General features: G+C 42.3%; 1 protein-coding gene across 1 annotated transcript in view; it reads left to right on the top strand.

Annotated features, from left to right (window-relative positions):
• Window positions 1–22,231, top strand: part of panx1a (pannexin 1a) — an 84,076-nt gene extending 61,845 nt beyond the window's left edge. The window contains exons 3-5 of the mRNA XM_043691504.1: window positions 12,794–13,011; window positions 15,141–15,817; window positions 21,333–22,231. Of these exons, the coding sequence (XP_043547439.1) occupies window positions 12,794–13,011; window positions 15,141–15,817; window positions 21,333–21,451 (1,014 nt within the window). The 3' untranslated portion in view covers window positions 21,452–22,231. The remainder of the gene's footprint in view (window positions 1–12,793; window positions 13,012–15,140; window positions 15,818–21,332) is intronic.
• Window positions 22,232–24,167: the final 1,936 nt, after the last annotated feature.

Below are 24,167 nucleotides of genomic sequence, written 5' to 3'. Positions count from 1 at the left end.
TCAAAAAGTAGAGGACCCAGCACTGACCCTTGTGGCACTCCACTGGTCACAGGCCTCCAGTCTGAAAAACAACCCTCCACCACCACCCTCTGTCTTCTACCTTTGAGCCAGTTCTGTATCCAAATGGCTAGTTCTCCCTTTGTTCCATGAGATCTAACCTCGCTAATCAGTCTCCCATGGGGAACCTTGTCGAACACCTTACTGAAGTCCATATAGATCACATCTACTGTTCTGCCCTCATCAATCCTCTTTGTTACATCTTCAAAAAACTGAATCAAGTTTGTGAGACATGATTTCCCACGCACAAAGCCATGTTGACTATCCCGAATCAGTCCTTGCCTTTCCAAATACATGTACATCCTGTCCCTCAGGATTTCTTCCAACAACTTGCCTACCACCGAGGTCAGGCTCACCGGTCTATAGTTCCCTGGCTTGTTCTTACCAGCCTTCTTAAACAGTGGCACGACGTTCACCAACCTCAAGTCGTCCGTCACCTCTCCTATGACTATCGATGATACAAATATCTCAGCAAGAGGCCAGCAATCACTTCTTTATCTTCCATATCCTTTTCCACAGTAAATACTGATGCAAAATATTCATTTAGTATCTCCCCCATTTTCTGTGGCTCCACACTGCCTTGCTGATCTTTGAGTGGCCCTATTCTCTCCCTAGTCACCCTTTTGTCCTTAATGTACTTGTAAAAACCCTTTGGATTCTCCATAATTCTATTTGCCAAAGCTATCTCATGTCCCCTTTTTGCCCTCCTGATTTCCCTCTTCAGTATACTCCTACTTCCTTTATACTCTTCTCAGGATTCACTCGATCTATCCAGTCTATACCTCTTTTTTTTTTAATCTTTCCAAATATACCTGTTTCATAAAAAGTCATTTTATATATTATCACAAATACAGTTCAGTCCTGTGCAGTTGCATATCAAGTAAACAAACAGACTTTGACTCTAAACAAATAAAAATCTCTCTTAGATATAAAATACTAATATTTACATATATTTGAGACATTAGGAAGGTCTGATAACTGAACGTCCCCCATTTACCTTCAGCGGAAAGATGTCAGACAGTGGTCTTTCCCCACTGTGACTTGGCAGCAGCTGCCGCAGGCTTTAGTGCATCCCTCATCACATAGTCCTGAACCTTGGAATGTTCCAGTCTGCAACACTCAGTCAGGGTCAACTTGTCACTCTGGAGGACCAACAAGTTTCAGGTAGACCAACGATTCTTTCACCCAATTGCTGGTCCTCCAGGTGCAATTGATGCTTATCTTGGGTGTGTGTCCTGGGGAACAGACATGCAGCACAGAGCCCTGCGTCATGGGGACAAACCTGGACACAAATCACTGCATCTTTCTCCAGACTTCCTTTGCAAAGATGCCTTCCAGAAGGAGATGTGTGACAGTCTCAACCCCTCCCATCCTCCCACTTCAAGGGCAGACTGACCAGGTAAACGATCTCGCAGGTAATGCCCTTCTCACCACCAGCCGAGCTTGGTGCTTGTGAAAAGTTCTGGCATCAAGGAATTCTGCCAAATGACTTTGACAGTCTGCTCGGGGAACCATGTGACAGGATCCACCCTTTCCTTTTCCCTCTGTTTCAAGGATACTACATGTTAACCACTTCCTGATGGACTGGTGGCCATAGGTGCTTTTCTTTACAAATTTCTCTATGAAGGACGGGTGATATGGAATGGCGTAACTACTTGGAGCATTCTGCGGCAGCGAGGCCAGTCACATCCTTCACAACACAGGTAGAACCTCAGTACATAGTGAGACTTGCGACCAGAGGGTCTAGGCACAGCTTGATGCAGCAGCATAAAAAGGTAGCAATCAGGATGAGGGCAACATTGGATATGTTCTTACCCTCCAACCCTCCCGTGCCTCCCCACCCCTATCCAGAGTTTTGTACATGGAGTCCCTGCAGAGAGATCTATCTTAGGCTTCTAGATGAAATGTAAGATGGCTCATTCGAGTGAAACAGCACACTTTTGGGGGAATGGGCCAGACTTGCGCCACATACAACAACAGAGAGAATGCCTTACACTTGATGATCAGGTTTTTACCTGCAATGGAGAGAAAGCGGTGCTCCCAAAAGACCAGTTTCTGCTTCACTTTGGCGATGCGCTCCTCCCAAGATTTTGTACATGCCTCAGCTTCTCTAAACCATATTCCCAGCACCTTCAGGTAATCTGTCCTGACAGTGGAGGGAATGAAGGATCAGTCAACCCAGTTTCCGAAGATCATGGTCTCACTCTTGTCTCGATTTACCTTGCATCCCGAGGCCATTTCGAACTTGTCTTAGGTGCTCATGAGCCTGGGCACTGACAGGAGATCCGAGCAGAAAACAGCAACATCATCCATTAAAGGGAGGCTTTGACCTGCTGACCTCTGCTGCCTGCAATAGTCACCCCTCTCAGGCTTGCATCTTCCTAATGCAATAAGTTCTATACAATACACAAACAGGGCAGGAGAGAGTGTGCAACCCTGCTTGACCCAGGATCTGATCAGCAAGCTTTCTTATTTCCATGTGTTGATTGACACAGCGCTACAATGTTGGTGCACAGCCGTCAAATCCAATTGTGGAATCCCTCCCCAAAACCCATATTGGAGATAACATCCTACATGTATGTGTGTGATATTATGTCAAAGGTCTTCTGCTGGTACAGGCTAAGGCAGGCATCCACCCTCCCCATCCTGCACATAGGCAATCATATCCCTGAGCTATATGAGGCTCTCAGAGGACATCCTGCTTGGTACAGCACAAGTTTGGTCAGGGTGAAACACCGATCCCAGAGCAGACCTGACCCGCTTGGTGATGACCTTAGTCAGGATTTTGTAGTTTGCGTTAGGCAGATTTCTCATTTCTTGCCAATTTCTAATTTCCTCCCTCTCCCCCTTCCACTTGTAGATGAGGGTGATGAAACCTCTCCTCATGGATTCGTTCATGGTACCTGCCAGAAGTATTCTGTCGTCCACCTCCAGCAGTACCTGGCCAATCAAGTCCCACAGAGCTGAATACAACTCGGCCGGTAAGTCATCGCTTCCGGGAGTTTTATTCTTTTCTAAGGACTTGAGGGCTTTGGTCAGCTCATCCAAAGGTAACGACTGGTCCAGCCTCTCCCAGGTGCTGTCATCTAAGACCTCTATGATAGAGGACAGGAACGACTGGGAGGCTGCGCTGAGATGTCTGACTGAGATGATGTTAATAAGCCATCATCTTCCTTCAGGCTTGAGCGCAGATCTCTCCTTGTGCACTTTCTGGAAGACGAAACACAAGCCTCATCCTACTCCACGGTCCTTTCACTGGACCAGAAACTTGTTATGGAGGCTTCAGAGGCAAAGAACGAGGCTTGCTAGCTCATCACCTCCTGGAAATCCACCGTGACATCGACCCCCATTGTCTGCAGTAGTAGTAAGTTCTGCATGCTTTTCTGGAGTTTGGACAGTTTTGCCCTCCTCTCTCTTGCCCTCTGAACATTTATTGAGGATAAAGAACCTCTTGATGTTTCCTTTGGCTGTTTCCCTCTAGCCCGCTGAAGACACAAAGAGGGGCTTCATGGTTCTCCAACCTGTGTAATCCCTTTTGAGCTCCTCAATATTTTCTGGGGTCAACAATTTCACATTCAGTTTCCACATTCCTTTGCCAGTTTGCTGGTCATCCTGTCGGTAACAGTTGGCTAGCAGGAGGCAGTGGTCAGAGAAGAACACTGGCTTGTTGTCGGTGGATCTGACCCAAGACCTTGCAAGGATGGAAATGGGGAATCTATTCTTGAGTGGATAGACCCGTCTAGCCGCAACCAAGTGTATCTACACTGCGCTCCATCTGCAGTGCAGCTTGGCAATTTCAACCATTTCCATCAGGAATCTGGATGTGGAGTCCAGTTTGCTGTCAGCCCTTCCAGATTGTCCATCCACACTGATGCAGTTGAAGTCTTCGGCCTGAATGACTGGTCTGGACATCGCCACAGCCATTCATTATTTACCGCAGGAACATACACATTACTTAGTCTCAGTGAAGCATTTCTGTACATAACATCTGTTACGAAGAGGTGCCTCTCCACCACTTCCTTGCAGCAGAATACTCAGGCTGGAGGGATAACTATCATTTCCCCCTGATCAAATTGAAGATCAATAGGTCCAAAAACTTGGCCATCTCCTGCAGCTGCTGAGGTGCAGTATCCTGTACTCCTGCAGAAACAAGAGGTCCACATTGAGACTGGCCAGGTAAGCCAATGTGGAAACCCATCACATAGTAGATTTAGTGCTGCAAATGTTAGTACTGGTAATTTTAACACTCATTTCAAGAGTTTATTGAATTACCAAATGTCGATTCATCCACAGTATTGTCGCTGGGGAACTCACTGCATCCCTGCGGTGTGGAGGCATTGTTGGACAGTCTCCGCATTGAGGTAGCCATCCCATTCCTCCCTGGGGGGATTTCCCTCCTTTGGTGATTTTGGGGCAAGAACAAAGTCAGCAGGGTTCGGTTCAGAGTCTGACAGAAGGACTGTCAGAGGGTTGCTGTTCCTGGTTGCCGGATCTATGACATATTGCTACCCATTGGTTTCCAATGGCTGGAGGTTGGGTTTCACCAGGCCCCTCAAGAAGTCCAGTATTTCTGGATTAGGGGGTGCTCCTCCTCCCCTAAAATACTCTACCTTTTTCTTGATGGTGGTCCCTCTTCACATCTTTGTCATCAGAGGTACTGCTGGTGTAGCCATTATGCAGCTGCCTCTTTCTGTTTTGCTGTAGGCTTGACATGTTTTCTTTTTCTAGTTGTTTCTCAACATTATCCACACCCTCACTTCATTCATCTCTTTCTCCTCTGTTGACTCCACCTGCTCAGGTGGAGTTTGGGTCTGTTGCTCTGCCTGTGCACTACCTACCTTTCCCTCCTCCGTGGCCTGGTCCTCCTTCTGAGTGTCCCTCGTTTCAGTCTTTCTTCTGGGAGTTGGCATCTTACTGACCTATAGGGTCAATGGGCTGGCGTTGCCACTTCTGGCCATCAGAGCATGTGATACCATCCCAACCTGCCCCCACCCCTTTCCCCACCTTGGGCAGGCATTGAATTGGTGGCCTGCTTCCCCACACAGGTTGCAGATTTTGGATCCCTTACATTCCTTAGTCAGGCAGCCCTCCTGTTTGCAGTAACTGTAGAGGGTCACTTTGCAGTCTGCTGCCATGTGTCCTGCCCTCCCACGTGTTTGGCACACGCTAGGCTGCCCCACATACCTCAGGTAGTCTCATCTCCCTTTGGCAAAGCTGGAGTATGGGTGGAGGATGTTCCCAGGGTCCTACAAGCACAGTTGATGTTCATCTCAGTGGGTGTCCCAGGGAATAGACTGTAGAGCATGGAGTCCCATGTCACGGAGCTGCTCAGGCCAAACCTCGAGAAATACCAGTATATTTCTCTCCAGACTTTCTTTGCATAGACACATTCCAGAAGGAGGTGTGTGATAGTCTTGTCCCCTCCACAGCTGCTTTGAGAGCAGCGTGTGGTTGCACAGAGAATCCAGGCATGCGTACAGGATCTCACAGGCAGTGCTCTCCTCACCACCACCCAAGTGATGTCCTGGTGCTTGTTTGAAAGTTCTGGCTATGAGCCATTCTGCCAAATGACTTTGACGGTCTGCTCAGGGAACCGTTCGACAGGACCGGCTGTCTCCTTTTCCTGCAGGACCTCAAGGAAGTTATGTGCTGACCGCTTCCTGATGGATTTGTAGTCGAAGGTGTTTTCCTTCACAAATTTCTCCACGAAGGACAGGTGATACAGAAATGGTCTAACCACTTGGAGTGTTCTGTGATAGCGTGGCCAGGCCCATCCTTCGCAACACCGGGGACAGGTAGAACCTCAGTAAGTGGTGACACTTGGTGATTGCATACCAGGAATCCATGCACAGAATGATGCAGCCACACACAAAGGTGGCCATTCAGGTGAGGCTAGCATTGGGTGTGTATTTTTCTCCTTTGTCTAGATCTTTGTATATAGTGTCCGTTCGGATGTGGTCCATTTTTGATCTCCATATGATTTGAAAGATGGTCCAAATGATACCGGCGGCACAGGTTCAGACCTGAACCACTTACAACAACACTGAGAGCACCTCACACCTGATGACCAGGCTCTTACCCACCATGGAGAGCAAGCGGTGCTCCATTCTGCCCAATTTCTGCCTCACCTTAGTGATATGCCCCTACCAAGACTTGGCACATGCCCAGCCCCAACCAAACAATTAGCACCTTCAGGTGGTTTGTCCTGACGATGAAGGGAATAGAAGATTGGTTGGCCCAGTTTCCAAAGAGCATGGCCTTGCTCTTGCCTCGATTTACCTTGGTCCCTGAGGCCCATTCGAACTGCTCACAGATGCATATGAGTTTGTGCACTGCCAGTGGATCCAAGCAGAAAATGACAATGTCATCCATGTATAGGGAGGCCTTAATTTGTAGGCCACCACTGCCAGATGTAATCACCCCTCTCAGGCTCGCATCCTTCCTGATGGACTTGGTAAATGGCTCGACACAGCACACAAACTAAGCATGAGAGAGTGGGCAGTCCTGCCTGACTCCATATCTGATGGGAAAGCTTCCTGATTCCCACCACTGATTGAGATTGCACTAATGATGTTGGTGTACAGCAGTTGGATCCAATTGCAGATTCCCTCCCCAAAGCCCATTTTGGAGTGTGTATGTATGTGTGCAATATCCTGTCAAAGGCTTTGTCCTGGTTCAGGCTGATGAGGCAGGTGTCCACCCCCCTGTCCTGCATGTAGGTGGTTGTATCCCTGAGGAGCACAAGACTCTCAGCAATCTTCCTGCCAGGTACAGCACAGGTTTGGTTGGGGTGAATCACCAATCCCAAAGCAGAGCTGACCCAGTTGGCAACGACCTTTGGTAAGATTTTGTAATCCACATTTAACAGTGAGATTGGTCGCCAATTTCTGATCTTCTCCCTCTCCCCCTTGCGCTTGTAGATGAGGATGATGATAACGTTGCTCATAGATTCGCTCATGGTATCTGCCAGAAGCATACTGTCATACGACTTCAGCAGGTTCTGGCCAATCAAATCCCATAGAGCAGAATAGAACTTCACCGGTAAGCCATCGCTTCTGAGAGTTTTATTATTTTCAAAGGACTCGTGGGTCTTGGTTGGCTGGTCCAGACTCTCCCATGTGCTGTCATCTTAAAACCTCCGTGATAGAAGACAGGAACATTTGGGAAACCACAGTATCAATGGGTGTCGTGTCATACAATCTAGCCTAGAAGCATTTGCTAACCCTTAGGATGTCAGACTGAGATGACATTACCAAGCCATCTTCACCTTTCAGGAGAAAGTGAGGACTGCAGATGCTGGAGATCAGAGCTGAAAATGTGTTGCTGGAAAAGTGCAGCAGGTCAGGCAGCATCCAAGGAGCAGGAGAATCGACTTTTCGGGCATGAGCCCTTCTTCAGGAATCCTGATTCCTGAAGAAGGGCTCATGCCTGAAACGTCGATTCTCCTGCTCCTTGGATGCAGCCTGACCTGCTGCGCTTTTCCAGCAACACATTTTCAGCATCTTCACCTTTCAGGTTGCTAAGCACGGAGCTCTCCTTGTGCGCCTTCTGGAAAAAAAAATGTAAGCACGTCTCGTCCTGCTCCATGGACTGGACCCTAGACTGGAAGATTATCTTGGAGGCCTCAGAGGCAAAGAGTGAGGCTTGCTAGCCCTTCATCTCCTGGAGGTTCTCCGTGACATTGGCTCCCATCATCCACAGCAGGATATTTTTCTGGAGTTTGGACAGTTTTCCCTGCCTCTATCTCACCTTCTGTACACCTTTGAGGATACAAAACCTCCTGATGTTTCTTTTGACTGTTTCCCACCAGTAGGCTGGAGACTGTAAGAGGGAATTCACGGTTCTCCAACCTGCGTAATCCCTTTTGAACTCCTCAATGTTTTCTGGTGTCAACAATCTCGCGTTCAGCTTCCACATTCCTTTGCCAGCCTGCTGGTAGTCCTGTAGGTGACAGTGTGCCAACAGGAGGCAGTGGTCAGAGAAGAACACCGGCTTGACATCGGTGGATCTGACTGAGAACGCTTGGGACACAAACAAGAAGTCTATCCTTGAGTGAATAGATCCATCTGGCTGCAACCGGGTGTATCTACACTGCGCTCCATCTGAAGGGTCGCTGAAGACATTGAGCAGCTTGGCATCTTTGACTGTTTCCATCAGGACTCCGGACATGTTGTCCCTCCCCACCCCTCCCAACCTTCACCACCAGATTGTCTGTCTGCATCTATGATACAGTTGAGGTCTCTGCTAGAATGACCAGCCTGGACATAGTCAGCAACAGTGGAAGCTGCTGCAGGATGGCCGAACACTCACTCTTTCCCGATGGGGTTTACACTTTAAATAGTCTCAAGAAGTGTTTTTGTACATAATGTCTGCTATGAGGACGCGCCGCCCACTACCTCCTTAACTTCAGAGATGGTGAAGTTGCCTCCTCACAGCAGGATAGCCACACTGGAAGAGCGGTTATCATTGTCCCGCAGCCAAATTGAAGGCCCATGGGCCCAAAAGCTTGACCCTCTCCTATAGATTGTACTTTTCAAAGCTCAGACTTCAGCTCATCAATTCTGAACCAGAGTTCCTTGAGCAACCAATACTTACTAGATGTGATCACTATGAATTACTATTTTCCATCAGTACCCACATCATGCAGGTACAAAGTATTGTCTGGCCTGCATCTCAATCTTACTACTGGTCTTTAGTTTTAGTCTAAAAATATTTGTCTACTTTATTCAACTGTTCAAATGAGCAATTATTTATCAACCAATGAACTTGCAACTTTTAAATTAGATTAGATTACTTACAGATTAGATTACTTACAGTGTGGAAACAGGCCCTTCGGCCCAACAAGTCCACACCGACCCGCCGAAGCGCAACCCACCCATACCCCTACATTTACCCCTTACCTAACACTAGGGACAATTTAGCATGGCCAATTCACCTGACCTGCACATCTTTGGACTGTGGGAGGAAACCGGAGCACCCGGAGGAAACCCACGCAGACACGGGGAGAACGTGCAAACTCCACACAGTCAGTCGCCTGAGGCGGGAATTGAACCCGGGTCTCTGACGCTGCGAGGCAGCAGTGCTAACCACTGTACCACCGTGCCGCCCACAAATGTTTTCTTGTGATAACATTCCTTTTGTTCACTTCTGATTCCCGAATCTCCAAATCCTCTGATTTCTTTGTCTGTGTGTGTGTCTTTATCTGTCTGTCTTTGTCTGTCTCTCTATCTGTGTCTTTCTCTTCCCCCCCCTTCCCTCCCACAAAAAATCTTCAAGGTGTTGATCAAAAAAAAAGTAATATCTTGTTTAATCATGTTGATGGGAGATGGTGGTATAGTGGTAACGTCACTGGATTAGTGATCCAGAAACTTAGGTTAATATTCTGGGGACCTGGGCTCAAATCGCACCATGGAGAAAGTAAGGACTGCATTGCTGGAGATCAGAGACAAAAAGTGTGGTGCTGGAAAAGCACAGCCAGTCAGGCAGTATTCGAGGAGCAGTAGAGTCGACGTTTCAAGCTTATGCTCTTTAACACGAATTCCTGATGAAGAGTTTATGCTCAAAATGTCAACTCTCCTGCTCCTCAGATGCTGCCTGACTAGCTGTTCCAGCACCATTCTTTTTGACTTAAATCTCACCATGGCTGATGTTGAAATTTGAGTTTTAATAAAAACCTGGAGTAAAAAGCTATCCCAATGTTTACCATATAAACACTGTCAATTTTCATTAAAAAACTCATCTGATTCACTTGTGTCCTTTTTTGGGAAAGGAAATCTGACATCTATACTGTTCAGGCCTACATGTGACTCCAGATGCATGGCAATACGATTCACCCTTAAACTGCCATTTGAAATGACCTGTTAAGCCTTTCAGTTCAAAGCAGTTAAAGGTTAGGCAATAAATGCTAGCCTAGCTAGAGACAGTCACATCCCCATGAATAATTGAAGAAAAGGTGCAATTTTACCAGTATGCATGGTGAAGTGTGGAGGAGAAGGGGAGTGGTAACTAATTGAACTTCCAATCGCTGCCACTTTTAGGACTCTGATTTGCAAGTGCTTATTTAGAACGTTGTAATTTACATTAAAGGCAATGTGTTTGAACTTCAACTTTGAAAATTACTCTGAGCAACTCCCTCACTTGCATGGTAGTGTGGTGAATGCTTCATATGCAACAAGAAAAAGCCTGTTTCAGATGTTAGAAGAAAATAAGATGGATCCACCATGGGATTTATAATTTTGATGAGAAATGTTCAGGCTTAATTCCAGAGACATTTAAAAATGGCATGCAAGATCTGTTTCTGGATTTTGTACCAGTGTTTTGCATCAGTTTTTGCTAATGTATAATAATCAATTGGGTAATGTGCCCATTGCTACATGCCCAATCTGGCTGGCTTCAATGGACTTAGAGATCTCCAAACCCCTACAATTTGCATTGAATTTGGGCCATCGCCAGTGTCCCACAACCCAAACAATGGGCTAGAAGGTATTTAACATTTCATGATAATATCTGAGGAATGAAGCTTGGCTGAACAGCAGGAGTATTCACTACCTTTCTTCTAATAGTGCCATTGAGCTTTAATTCTTCATTTCAACAAGCAGAATCAGCAAATGGGAATTTGATGCTCAGTGACACCCAGATGTTGGCATTTGTAGTAGTGTCATACTCCCACTCAATGCTGGTGGAAGTCTCTGGGTGCATGGATATCATCTCTGCATTTGAACCAGAAGTACGTGTGAATGTTATAGCTGTTAATGTCTTTAGCTGTACCCATACTATTGTAATTCTGGTGTGAAACCAAGTCATTATGAAATCATAATCTAATGTATTTTAATATCTCAAAGTATTAACTACCATTTGTTACTATGTTCCATTCTTAGCTAATAAATGTGTACATCATGTCTCTATTCTTCCATGACTGTGGTGTTTTCAGTTTCTTAATAAATTAGTCACTTAGGAGTTCAAGGATCCTTTTCTCATTTTCATTAAAAACAGTTTCTTCTGTTGATGTTATTTGCATTAACTGTTTTTGTTAAGAAAAATATACTTTTCCTACCATGTTTCACGATACTGTTTAACCTGATCATAAAGCCAGCAATTGACACCTACTTGAAAAGTTGTGTCAAAGTAAGATGGGATGGTGGGGTGACATTGCATTGAATAGTAGGGAGAGTGGTAACATGGCATTGTATAGAATCCCCTCCCTCTCTGCTGAACTCTCTTTCCTATTCCCTTGAGTCAGCCTGTGCTTCCTCTGCTTCCCACATTACTAATATGCGGGTCTGGGACTCAGTGATGATACTTGACCTCAGGCTAATATCATATTGGCAACAGCTATCATCTCCTCCGTGAACTTGCCAATCACTGAAGTTCTGGCTTCTGGCCGATAGCTCCTAGTGGATGGAGTATCTGCCCTCGGGGTCCTTGATCTGAAAGAGGTGATCACTGTCAAATTAAGTGTCTGAATGTTACTTAGTACAGCAAGCCTTCCCTAAAAGAGGTGACACGGGGCTCTCATTGGCACAAATTGAGTTTAATAAGTTTCAGTTGCATGGAATGCAAAGCTGAAATTTTAAGTCCACCTTTCTCTCCCCAGTCAGTAGTTGACTGTCCCTCAGTAATTCCCACTGCTACTGGTGACCTCAAGGCCAGCCATTCTAGGTATTGAATTCAACAGCATCATTATATCTGGGCAATTGGGCAGTTTTTGCAGTAAACTAGCTGTCATGTCCAGACTCCTGATGGAAACGAGCTGCATGTTGTTTTTAGCAACCCTACAGATGGAGTGTATCAGTAAGGTTAAATGGGCTCACTCATTCTACAGTAGAGTTCCTGTTTGTGTTCAGTGTTCACTGTCTTCTTCTGACCACTGCCTCCTACTGGCTGGATGTCACTTACTGGAAAATCATTAGATTGGCAGCAGCACATGAAAACTGAATATGAAATATTGACACTAGAAAACGTCAAGACGTTTATCAGACCACAAATCTTGGAGAATCTTTACAACCTCCTTTCAGTCCTAAGAGCAAACGTTACGAGGTTTTGCATTCTCAAAGGTGTTCAGAAACCATGACCAAGCCTGAAAGAACTATCCAGACTGAGAATGCAGAATCTGTCTCTGCTGCAGTCAGAGAGTTAATGTCAAGGAGAATCTGTAAGTGGTGGAAAGTCACTAGAACTCTGTTTTTAGTGTGAAGATCTCCAATGTCATCTGTGGTCCAGTGTGTACTCTGTGAAGTGAGTTGAGATGTACACACACTTTTCTTTTTCCTAAAGGTATGTGAAAAGCTCTGTGATCAACATCTTGAAGGCAGAAGGTAGCTTTGTAACTTCATCAAAGCCTGCCAAATTTGATCAGAAAATTCTTTTGCGCTGAGCTTTACATTGTGAAGCCCACCAATAGCATGGATTTCCAGTGCAAAGAGCTGTCATTGACCAGATTGATCTTGTCAGATTTAAAAGTTTGGTGCTTGAGAAATCCGCTGCAGGGGAAGAGAATAACACTACCATGAGAAGCTGAACCTTGAGAGGAAACCTTTTCAGGCTGTTTGTGCCAGAGAATATTGAACATGTACATGTATATTTCATCATTTGTCTGGCAAGCATAATAGCTCATACACTATGCATTGTATTGTATGTAGCATTAAATTTTGGACTTATTTATGTAATTCTTTATAAATTTATCAATTATATGTGAAAAAACACTCTTCTCATACCAAATCTTTTCTCTTTAATGTAGGTGTTTCCATATGTTCTTCTGCTTGGGGCAATCCTTATGTATATTCCAGCCTTATTTTGGCAGTTCACTGCAGCACCTCAGCTTTATGGTGAATTGACTTTTATAATAGAAGAGCTTGATAAGGCTTACAATCGTGGAATTAGATTAGCACAGCACATTGCCAGCACCAGTGGATTTGATGTCAATGGCTGGCCCCAATCCTTTGGGGAACCGAGTGGGTATGTAGATAAGCTATTTGTTGTATTTTGTATCGTAATAAGTTACTGCAGCTATCCCGAGCCTCTGCATCAAATTGATTGCTATATTAAACAAATTGTATAGAATGGTAGACAGATGAGGTCATATAATGTCTTTGTGGTTACAGTAACAATCATTTATTTAACGTTGAATTGTAGATTAATGGAAAATGAGCTTATTTCCTGACTGTTGCTTTTTAAGAGTTTTTATTGGCAACATTCTAGCAAAACAAGGCTTTTGTGGGAGTGGATGGGGATCATGAAATATGTAATTATGTTAATGCAAATGCAAAATATACAAGAACAGAAAGAAAGGAGCAATCATGGCACAAACATTTCTCAACTTTCTAATTAGCTATTTAGCAAGAATCAGCAAGAAAATAAGGCAAGTATTTCACTTGAAACACACAATATTTGACAAATTCTAAAAGATTATGAACTGAATTCTCTTTTTTTTTTGGAGCATTTGGAGTTCAGCCCACCATTCTAACCTTGCAGCATTGCTGACCTATTTTTGTGGTTTGGGTTCATTGGGCATACAGTGTGATCTTTCACTGCCAAAATGTTTTGTTATATTGTCGAAAGAGATGAGAAAATTAAAGAGGCAGACAAATCCTGAAGGAGAACTCATATATAGCTTTTGTAAAACATAGACAAATTAAATGTTGGTGGCATGATGTTAGGCTTCACTTGCTGGTACTGCCATACTGCAAAATTTAATGGGATACGTTCACACCTCCTTCAGATTACTGCTCACATGGTGAAAACTAAAATTTACTTAAAGTATTTCCAGTCTCATTTATGTTGATGTGTGATACATTGAACACTGTTGTTTACCATGAGAAAGAGAGTGGTAAAGAAGTTCATATTTCTCTGTTTCATATGTTGTAATTTTTGGGAGTCCATTGCCTGATGCCCTGAGAATACTGCATAGTTTCAAAAGACTACTTCTATAATAAACAAATTTAAACAGCATTGACTAAACATTATTGGCTAGCCAACTAACTTGCTAAATTACAGAGAGATTATTCCATTTTAACTTTTAATACAACCAAAATCACTATGCTACAGTTACATTTCACTGTAGTTTTTCTGCAGAATTGTTGTTTTTACAGAAAGAAGACCAATTTATCTTCCAACTTCCAATTCGAGTCATAGAGTCAGAAAGATAAACAGCACAGAAACAGACCCTTCAGTCCAACTCATCCATGCTGACTAGATATTCTAACCTAATCTAGTTCTATTTGCCAGCACTTGGCCCATATCCATCTAAATCCTTCCTATTCATATATCCATCCAGATGCCTTTTAAATGCTGTAATTGTACCAGCTTCCACCACTTCCTCTGGTAGCTCATTCCATACATGCATCACCCTCTGTGTGAAAACATTGCCCCTTATGTCCTTTTTACATCTTTCCCCTCTCACCCTAAACCTATGCTCTCTAGTTCTGGACCTCCCCACCCCAGGGAAAAGATCTTGTCTATTTATACTATCCATGCCCGTCATGATTTTATAAAACTCTATAAAGTCACCCTCAGCCTTTGGCTTGCTTTTCCTCATTTCATTTAGCAGTAAGATCAGGAAACCATTAAAAAGTACTCCTCTGCATTTCCGGGGAAGTACGAAACCATCCACCAGCTGTAAGGCATTACGTCAGCCCTTAGCTATGTCAACACAAACCTTTGAGATCTCTTAGATTGTCACTGGATGCAGCTGCATCTCTTAAACCAGAGACTGTCTGTCTTCCCACAATTCCACTCGTAGCTCGCAGAAGGAACTACAGTTGCTGCAGTCCTTTGTCTCTCTATTCCTCTTTATTTTTGTCCAAAAACTTAGAGACTGAAAGTCTGTCTTCAGTCAGTGTAGGTCTCCAGGTGTGAGAACTTTACAATTTTCTCCTGTAGGCATCACCCTGAGCCTCCTGTCATCAGGCAGAGCTCTTCACATCTTTCTTTATGATCCTATTTTGACTTGAATTAAAAGGTCAGTCCCAAAGCGGATTAATCTTGTAAAAATTTACATTAATACCAAAATGACTAAAATAGATCACCTAAAAATAGTACATCATGTTTTAGGTTCTCTTAATTAAACGTTCTTTCTTTAACTTTAGTGCCAAGGAGAAGAAGGAGAATTTTTTCCAGTTCCCAATCGTGGAGCGTTACTTGAAATCAAAAGAAGATTCCTGGAGTATGTTGACATTGTATCTTATTCGCAAAGGCCTCGCTCTCACTTTTCTTATACTTGCCTGCATCTACTTGGGGTATTACATCTCTCTGACCTTTCTCACGGATGAATTCAGATGCTCAGTTAAAACTGGTATTTTGGGGAATGAAACAAGCATACCAGAATTTTTTCAATGCAAACTCATTTCTGTTGGAATTTTTCAACTTCTAAGTATTGTCAACATTGTTGTATATATCCTCCTTATACCAGTTGCAGTGTATGGCATGATTTTTCCTTTCAGAAAAAACTTCACTTTTCTAAAGGTATATGAACTTTTACCACAGTTTGAAGTGATGAACATTACCAAAAGTTATTGGAATGATTTGAATCTGTACCTTCTATTCCTGGAAGAAAATATCAGTGAAATAAAATCCCATAAATGCCTTAAAGTGCTAGAACACATAAAAGGTAAGGAGTTATTAGAACCATCTATGATGGATGCAATGATGCCTTTAATAGCCCTTGGACAAGTCAAGTCAGATACAGTGGATGGTTTGGCCAAACACAAGAAAGCTGATCAAAAATCTGACCCCAATATGGACCAGAATGCAACACAACTGAAAGGTAAGACATTTTGTTGAAATAAACTTCAAAACAGGCACCTTTTTTGTAAAGAATGTATAGATCAAAAGCCCTGGTTTCTTTTGTACTATAACACATATATTTTTACACTAGAAAAATATATATCATAATTTAAAAACATCATACCCTTCTCAAACTGAGGGTGGCAACAACTGATTCCAGCAGTATGGCTTGTTTTGATGGCCATTCTGAACAGAAACCTATTTCAATGGACCAGAATAGTCTCAAAATTCCTATTGAAATTACTAGGAAAAAGAAACATCTACATCACTATTTGCTACAAGGATCTTTCCATAGTGTGCACTCAGGATTATTTTCAAGTGTCTTAAATTTTAAGTAGGTTAAAAGGAATTTTCCTGAGCTTTGTTCCCATGACTATCTGTTCTCTAAATGCTGCAAAAAGAAGTGACCATCCAGATTAGTTAGTTTCTGTCTCTTTAAGTTTGACATAGGATTTTCTGAATGAAAATGGTGACTGCTTGGTTTATATTGAAGCATGGAGACATGGACTATTCTCAACAATGAAGAAGAGAGAATATTTCCAGCCTCTTCCCTCATTTTCCTGTTTGTCACCTTACTGAGTATCTGGGCAATTGTGCAGGAAGTATAAGGCACTCTTCCCTACCTTTCAAAGATCGACTGGAATCTTGGGTCAGGTCAAAGCTATTCAGATAGGGCCAATAGTTAAGCAATTCCACGGAATCAGTGCTTTTCTATCCTGTATTGGAATTTAGGCTTGTAAAAGGCCCTGGCTCATAAATTCCAGTCATCTTAAGACACAATATCAGCAGCACGCACTGATGAAATTTAAAAGCAAAATACTGCAAATGCTGGTTATCTAAAACAATTCTTCAGTTCTGAAGAAGTCATACTGGACTCAAAATGTTAACTCTGTTTCTGTCTCCACATATGCTGACAGACCTGGTGAGTTCCTGCAGCATTCTCTGTTTGTTGGTGAAATTTAATATGAGTAATGTGTGTCCTGCCCAAAGTTAGGACAACTGGCTGGACCCCTGAGTCTAAATGCAATAATCAAACACTTATTCTCTGTCAGGATAATCCAGAATCTAATAAAACTGAAATCCTGTTGCAAGGAGGTGCTAGCCAATTAAAAGCGACCAGTTCTTTACTACTGGTAGTACCAGGAGGAGCAGAGACCACTCTGAGAATAATGCTCGGATGTACATTGGGATTTGCCAGTGGGAGTCTAAAGAGAGTGAGTGTGGGCTGGTGTGAGAATTACAAGGAGAGAATCACCTGATCGGTAGGGTGAATGAAGTGGTAGTGCTGAGGAGTCAGGTCAGGATTCATTATTAGTCCACTTCCAACCTATGAATTATAGCAATGAGGGACCCTCCAGGAGGCTGCAGGCAAAGTTGAACAGTTTATATGTAGTGAGTATCTCATCTGCATTTCTGGCTTAATGTATAAAGGCTTCCCTTTTCCACCTGGAACGATCAGAAATGGACTACAAGGACCTATCTTGCATTATTCTCCCAATCAATGGGAGCCCCAGTCTCCCAACCTGCTTCCAAAAGGGACATGGAATTCTACTCTCAGTGTGCTATTATTTCTGTGTTAACAGCCAAGCGAATATGGCGGATCATTATTTCAAAAGTTATACATTTATTCTAGAACTTATTTCACATAAACCAGTCATTTTTGCTCTAAAATGAATGAATTGACAAAAATAAAGACTGGAAGCTGGAATTTATTTGTAAATAAAGCAGACAAATTGAATGAGATACTAAAACAAGATATTTAGCTATATCTATTCTACATTAAATTTGCTAAGTAAATTTACATATTTAATTTTACAATACATTTAAAAATTGTCAGATTCTACAGAAAATGAATTATTGTAATTACTGAACCATATACTTGCAATGGTATTTGTTCCTATAGGTAATACTGTAGTTGTGAGTTTAGATGTGACACAGTAGCACTACATGGAGGATATTGGTTAAGACCTACAAACTACTAAGAACCAAATTTGCTGCATGACAGTTAAGTTTCACACTTTGGCAATTCTAAAACATCATACTACTTTTATTCAGTATGTTTTGTCAATTAGCCAAGTGGAAGAACGTGTGACCCCAGAACCTACACAGGGCATTTCGATAAAGCTAACTGTGTGAGACATTACCCGCTTCATGAAAGTGCACCTCACTGACCCAAAGCATAAATCTTTGTTCCTAATTGGAGATTTGCTGGTGGCTGTTACGACAAATAAAGATCAAGCATGTTTTTTGTAAAAACTGATTGATAACTCCCTGTATTGTGCCTGGGAAGCAAGTTGAAAATCTTTCGCAAGGTCTTCAATTGTGTATTTGTGAAAGTTGAAAATCTATCGCAAGGTCTTACAATTGTGTCCAAATGAATACAATCTTCAGTCTCACCCCAACTTTCACTCTTTCACTTCTCTGATTTGAGTATTTTCTCCTTTTACACCTTTTGCTTCCACCCATTTTCAGTATCAATGTACACCTAACACATCTTTTAAATAGTTAAAAAATTTACTGCTGATTTGCTATCAGAGTTAAAAATCAGTACATGAGATAGCCAACTTGTACGTCTTAATTACAGCTATGAATGTGAGGTTCTGAGAGTTTTGCTATCTTTGTGGAACTTGCATCTGTTCATAGAGATCCTTATAGATCCCTCAAATAGATAAGTTTTATTACTGTAATTGGAGCAGACAGCCTTGCTAGTTGAATTTTCTTTGTAGCGAGGCCCAAATGTGAGGACTGAAAACTAGACCTGGATTGTTCAGGTGCCTCGGGCTGAGCCTTTCATTCACATGGCAATTAATTAGTTGCCTCCAGGTCTCTCATTCCTTTGAAAGACAGGATCACATTCCCAGGAGTTTCTGGCCAGTCAGATGTTGCACTTGGCAGTGCCATCAGGAACAGTGACCTCTGATGGGAATGTGCCTCAAAGTCAAGGATGCCATAGAGAGCAGACTCCTCTAGTCAGATAAGTTGGGTCTGGAGGTACTAGTGCTAGCTAGGCAAGTCCCTGCAGAGTAGGTGATGTGGATGGGGTTGGGAGGATGAGTGGTGATTGCTGGGGTGAGCTTTTGTGCAGGAATGCTCATTGTCACCAGGTAGCTCCTTAATTGATCACAGCATTCCCAAGCAAAGGTCCCAGGGACATAGCCATACTTCACCAGGTGGATTATAGTCAAGGAAAGCCACAGCCATCAATCACCGCTATTCTGTTTCCTCCCACTCAGCTAATATCCTATCCAAGCTGCCACTATTCTTTTTATTCATGAATTTTAACTTTACTGGCAAGTCTAATTTTTTGTTCTTTTATCAAACACCTTTTGGAAATCCATATGCACCAGATAAACTTTGTTATCCACATCAGCTCTCCCAGTTACCTCATCAAAATCTCAATCAAGTCTCAGCTGAGTATCTATAAAATCCAAAGTTTGTGAGAAGATTTGTAGCTCGGGTGCTCATTGTTTTGGTTCTGTTCGCTGAGCTGGGAATTTGTGTTGCAGATGTTTCGTCCCCTGTCTAGGTGACATCCTCAGTGCTTGGGAGCCTCCTGTGAAGCGCTTCTGTGATCTTTCCTCCGGCATTTATAGTTCTTTGAATCTGTCGCTTCCGGTTGTCAGTTCCAGCTGTCCATTGCAGTGGCCGGTATATTGGGTCCAGATCGATGTGCTTATTGATTGAATCTGTGGATGAGTGCCATGCCTCTAGGAATTCCCTGGCTGTTCTCTGTTTGGCCTGTCCTATAATAGTAGTGTTATGATTAGATTACTTACAGTGTGGAAACAGGCCCTTCGGCCCAACAAGTCCACACCGACCCGCCGAAGCGCAACCCACCCATACCCCTACATTTGCCCCTTTTAACCTAACTCTATGGGCAATTTAACATGGCCAATTCACCTGACCCGCACATCTTTGAACTGTGGGAGGAAACCGGAGCACCCGGAGGAAACCCACGCAGACACGGGGAGAATGTGCAAACTCCACACAGTCAGTCGCCTGAGTCGGGAATTGAACCCGGGTCTCTGGCGCTGTGAGGCAGCAGTGCTAACCACTGTGCCACCGTGCCACCCTACTATTATAGGACAGGCCAAACAGAGAACAGCCAGGGAATTCAAACCACTATAAATGCCGGAGGAAAGATCACAGAAGCGCTTCACAGGAGGCTCCCAAGCACTGAGGATGTCACCTAGACAGGGGATGAAACGTCCGCAACACAAATTCCTAGCTCGGCGAACAGAACCACAACATCTATAAAATTCTTCCACCATCAAGGTTAAACCATAAATTAAGCATTTAGCCTTAAACTCTTTCCTAAACAAGTGTAAACTTTTGAAATTCTCCAGTCCTGTAGAATCTATCGGGAATTGGAAAATTATGACCCTAGCCTCTGAAGATTCCACCTTTACTCAGCACCCTGTGGCTTCTGATGCATCCATCCAGTCAACGTGATTGATCAACTTTAAGTCTGACCAGCCTTTAACTGTGCTGAATCATCTCTCATATTTCTAATTGCTTATTAAGGCATTAGAGGTTGCAGAAGAGATTCATGAAAATATGTTCAGGAATGAGTAATTTCAGTTAGAAAGGTAAATTAGGAATAAAAACTCTTAGAAAGAAAGAGGAGATTTGATGGAGGTTTTCAAAATCATGAAGAGGTCCAGACAGAGAGAAACTGACCATACATGAAATGCATGAGAATGAGAGGGCATAGATTTAAATAATTGGTAAAAGCAGCAAAAGTATTAGGAGAAAAAAAACTTTTTCTTGTAGTGAGTGGTTAGTCTTTGAAATACACTGTCTCTGAGTGTGGTAGAGGCAGACTCAATTGAGACCTTTGATTGGAATACACTTGTGCTCTGAAGAGGAAGAATGAGCCTCTTCCAAATCCTTTTTGATTTATCCCTCCTGCTCTCCCTGCCTCTCTTTCACCTTTGATAGTTTGCATTGGCCTTAACAGGCGTTTCATGTATATTATTTATTTGGAAACACAGGTGTTTTACTGATGGTGTTTAATTGATGGGGGAAAGAAAATACCATGGATGATTTAGTGACAAGGTTAAAAATAAAATTCAGTTGAGAGTAAGAGCACTTCTGGATGTATAAAAAATAAGAGGAAGACTGTACAGGGTTACACAGAAAAGGCTAGAGAATGGCACTAAGGGAACTGTGAATTCAGGGAGCTGGGCAAATGGGTCAAATGGTCTCCTTTTATGATGCATCAATTCTATGATTCTGAGATAATTTATAAATGCATTCCCACAGAAACAAAAGCAAAAGATGAACTAAACAGAAGAGGGTGCATTGCTGGTTTTCTTGGTATATTAGAAATCAACCTAGGTTCTGGTTCAAGTAAAAATATTCTGGAGTGCAGAAAATGAAATTACATCCAATGTTCACTTGAAACAATGAAGCTAAAAAACTTATCAAAAAAATCTGAAATTTGTTCATTATCAAGATGAATAAATGTGACCTTTTCACAACTGTTTTCACAGTAATTACTAAATCGGCTTCTGCAGAAGATGGGATCAGATCCACCGATGAAGAAAGAGACGAGTCCATGGCTTTACGACAAAGACTTCTGGAATCTCAAATTTGCAGTTCAAACTGTTAAAATATGGAATTAACAATGTGCATCAGTTCCTAAAGACAAATATGAGATCTTAATTTATAAGAGTATTAGCCTGTATATTTGTGTTGTCAGAACAGTGAACTATAGACTGCTCAAGTTTCTCTTGAATCTTAATTGTTTGTTGCCCGGTAAAGTCCTTTATCTTTAAATGTGTACTTTGGTCTTCAATGTGCATTTCTCACATTTTTCTAAGTAAATATCAGTATTTTAGCAAGACTATTGAGTCAGCTTAAAATAGAATGCAGATTGTCAAATCTGGTTAAAATTAATCAGATATTGCTGAGCTTAACTCAATAGAGTCGATGTCTAATTTTTAAAAAGTATTTATACTATGATTGTAATAATGTCATCTTTATTATCTCTTATTTGGAGATATGATTGTGGATATTGTGTTCATATTGAGCCTTTGGGTTAATGGTAGAATTTTCACCACCAAGTCAAAAGTGTAGCACTGAAGCATCACTCCAGGTAGCCTAGATCAACAGAGACTATAATATGGTCATCACTGTATTTATTCGACAAGGTGCTCACATCTGGATTCCCCCTGCCACTCTAAATTAAAACAAGTACGTTGCATAACATAATCTTGGTTGCATTCTCGGAGAAGATTCTCTGATGATAAGACTCAGGACAGCAGTGATGGGAAGCCAACCCAACTGTTCCTAATAAGTGACTCAAGAATCGCGTGAGAGAAAGTGAGGACTGCAGATACTGGAGATCAGAGTCAAAAACTGTGGTACTGGAAAAACACAGCAGGTCAGGCAGCATCCAAGGAGCAGGAGAGTTGATGTTTCGGGCATAAGCCTGGTCTGCTGTGTTTTTTCAGCACCAATCTATTAGAATCTCATGTGAGACTTGAGTTAAGATTTGTCCTAGGTAAGAATACAACAGATGGATTGTATTGATGCTGAACATAATTACAGGAAAATAATTATTTTAGAATAATTAAATACAGATGCTGTGTAACAACATCTTTGAACAATATTTGAGGAGGAAAATGCTCTCAATGTTACCTTAATTAAAATGATCATTCGTCTAGTTATGGAATATAAAAAGTCTTTCTCATGTCTTTCAATTCTTTTTATCATTCAAAGTTGTTGGATTTTTCAGGATTTTACAAATATGCATTGGTCAGTTTTCCATTGTTGCATTTGCCAGCTTATGTTTGTCCATTTCTGTGAATAGGAGGACAGTTGCAACTGGTGAGCATGGAGTTGGAAAACCTATTATTCAATTAAAGTGGAATCTCCCCATGGAATATAGCCAGAAAAATAATAACTTTCTGATATGTCTGTGTTCAGGTTTTATAATTGCACTAGTTATAAGAGTCAAAAACAAGAATAAATGGTAATGGCTTTCAAAGATCTACCCAGCAACTGACTACCTGTCTCACGTGTAAGCCTGAAAAGAGAAAATACTGAATAAGAAAAGCAAGTCAGTCAACATCTGCAGAGAATGAATCTGGTTCTCAACTTTCAAAGAGTCCTGTACCAGTGCACTTGTATAATGCCAGAGTTTCTATTTGTTTTAAATTTCAGGTGTGCTGTTTCTTGTTTTGTGTTTTATAGAAAGTATGAGCTGTTACTGTGGAATGTCACAAATGTTTACTGTAGAATTTGGGAAAACATGCCAAATGAAAAGTAGTTTATGTCACTTAAAACTCTGCTAGAAATATTTTCATTTTAGCATTGAATTTATTCTTCATACCCTAAGAAAAAAAAGTGATCTTTAATTGTAACAGTACTTGAAACTCCATTAAGACAGGGACCTTAATTCATTGGTAATCAGTCTAAGGCAATAGACTCTGGTTATGGGATGCAAGCTTACAGAGATATCAAATTTATTCATGAACTATTTTAACACAATTCTTGTTCCAAATGTCATGTTAGACCAGATGTGTGTCATTCAGCCCCTCTAGCCTGTTCTGCCATTTAGCTACAATATTACGATGTAAATAAATAAACATGATAATACATTATACATCTCAAATACTCCTTTCAGTCAGCAAGTATACTGCATAAAGTGTTATAATCTGCCAAATGGTTAAATTGGATCTGCCGGAGGAAAAATGGCTGGACTATAGTCCAGACTTGTGAAGAAGCAATCAATCTTCACAAACGCACATAGAACTTTGCTGGATAGCAGCCACCTATGACCCTTCAGTGAAGCTGCAAGGTATCTCCTGACATACAGAATGCATTCAGCTTTGATGGGTCAGTTCCTCAGAAGCACATAATTTGCATCACAACATAGCACCACTGTCCCCCTATCCTCAATCTCCTGCCTCATAACCTTTACTGCTAATTCTAGTTCACTGATAAGCCCATTTTCTTCCAAATGTAAATAGATCCTATCCCTCAGTACCTCCTCCAGCAGCTTTCCTACCACTGACGTCAGGCTCAATGGTCTATAATTACCTGGATCATCACTGCTTCCCTCCTTAAACAAGGGGACAACATCAGCGATTCTCCAGTCCTTCTGGGTTCTGTAAAAATGACGCAGGAAGGCAGGAAACAATATGGAAGTGCTTACCAGGCTGATCTGGTCTTGCAGGCTGACAGTCATGATAGACTGGGTGCAAGTCAGGTGGCAGGAGTGGACGACAGCGTGGTGAATTGGCAATCTCCTTATGAAGGAAGTGCACATGGAGGTATTCTGAGAGCAGAACATATCATTGTTGTTAGAAATAATCTAGGTA

This window comes from Chiloscyllium plagiosum, chromosome 6 (assembly GCF_004010195.1).
Source record: "Chiloscyllium plagiosum isolate BGI_BamShark_2017 chromosome 6, ASM401019v2, whole genome shotgun sequence".
Taxonomy (NCBI): domain Eukaryota; kingdom Metazoa; phylum Chordata; class Chondrichthyes; order Orectolobiformes; family Hemiscylliidae; genus Chiloscyllium; species Chiloscyllium plagiosum.
The sequence above is the reverse complement of the archived record's forward strand: the minus strand, read 5'-3'. Positions and strand labels throughout refer to the sequence as shown.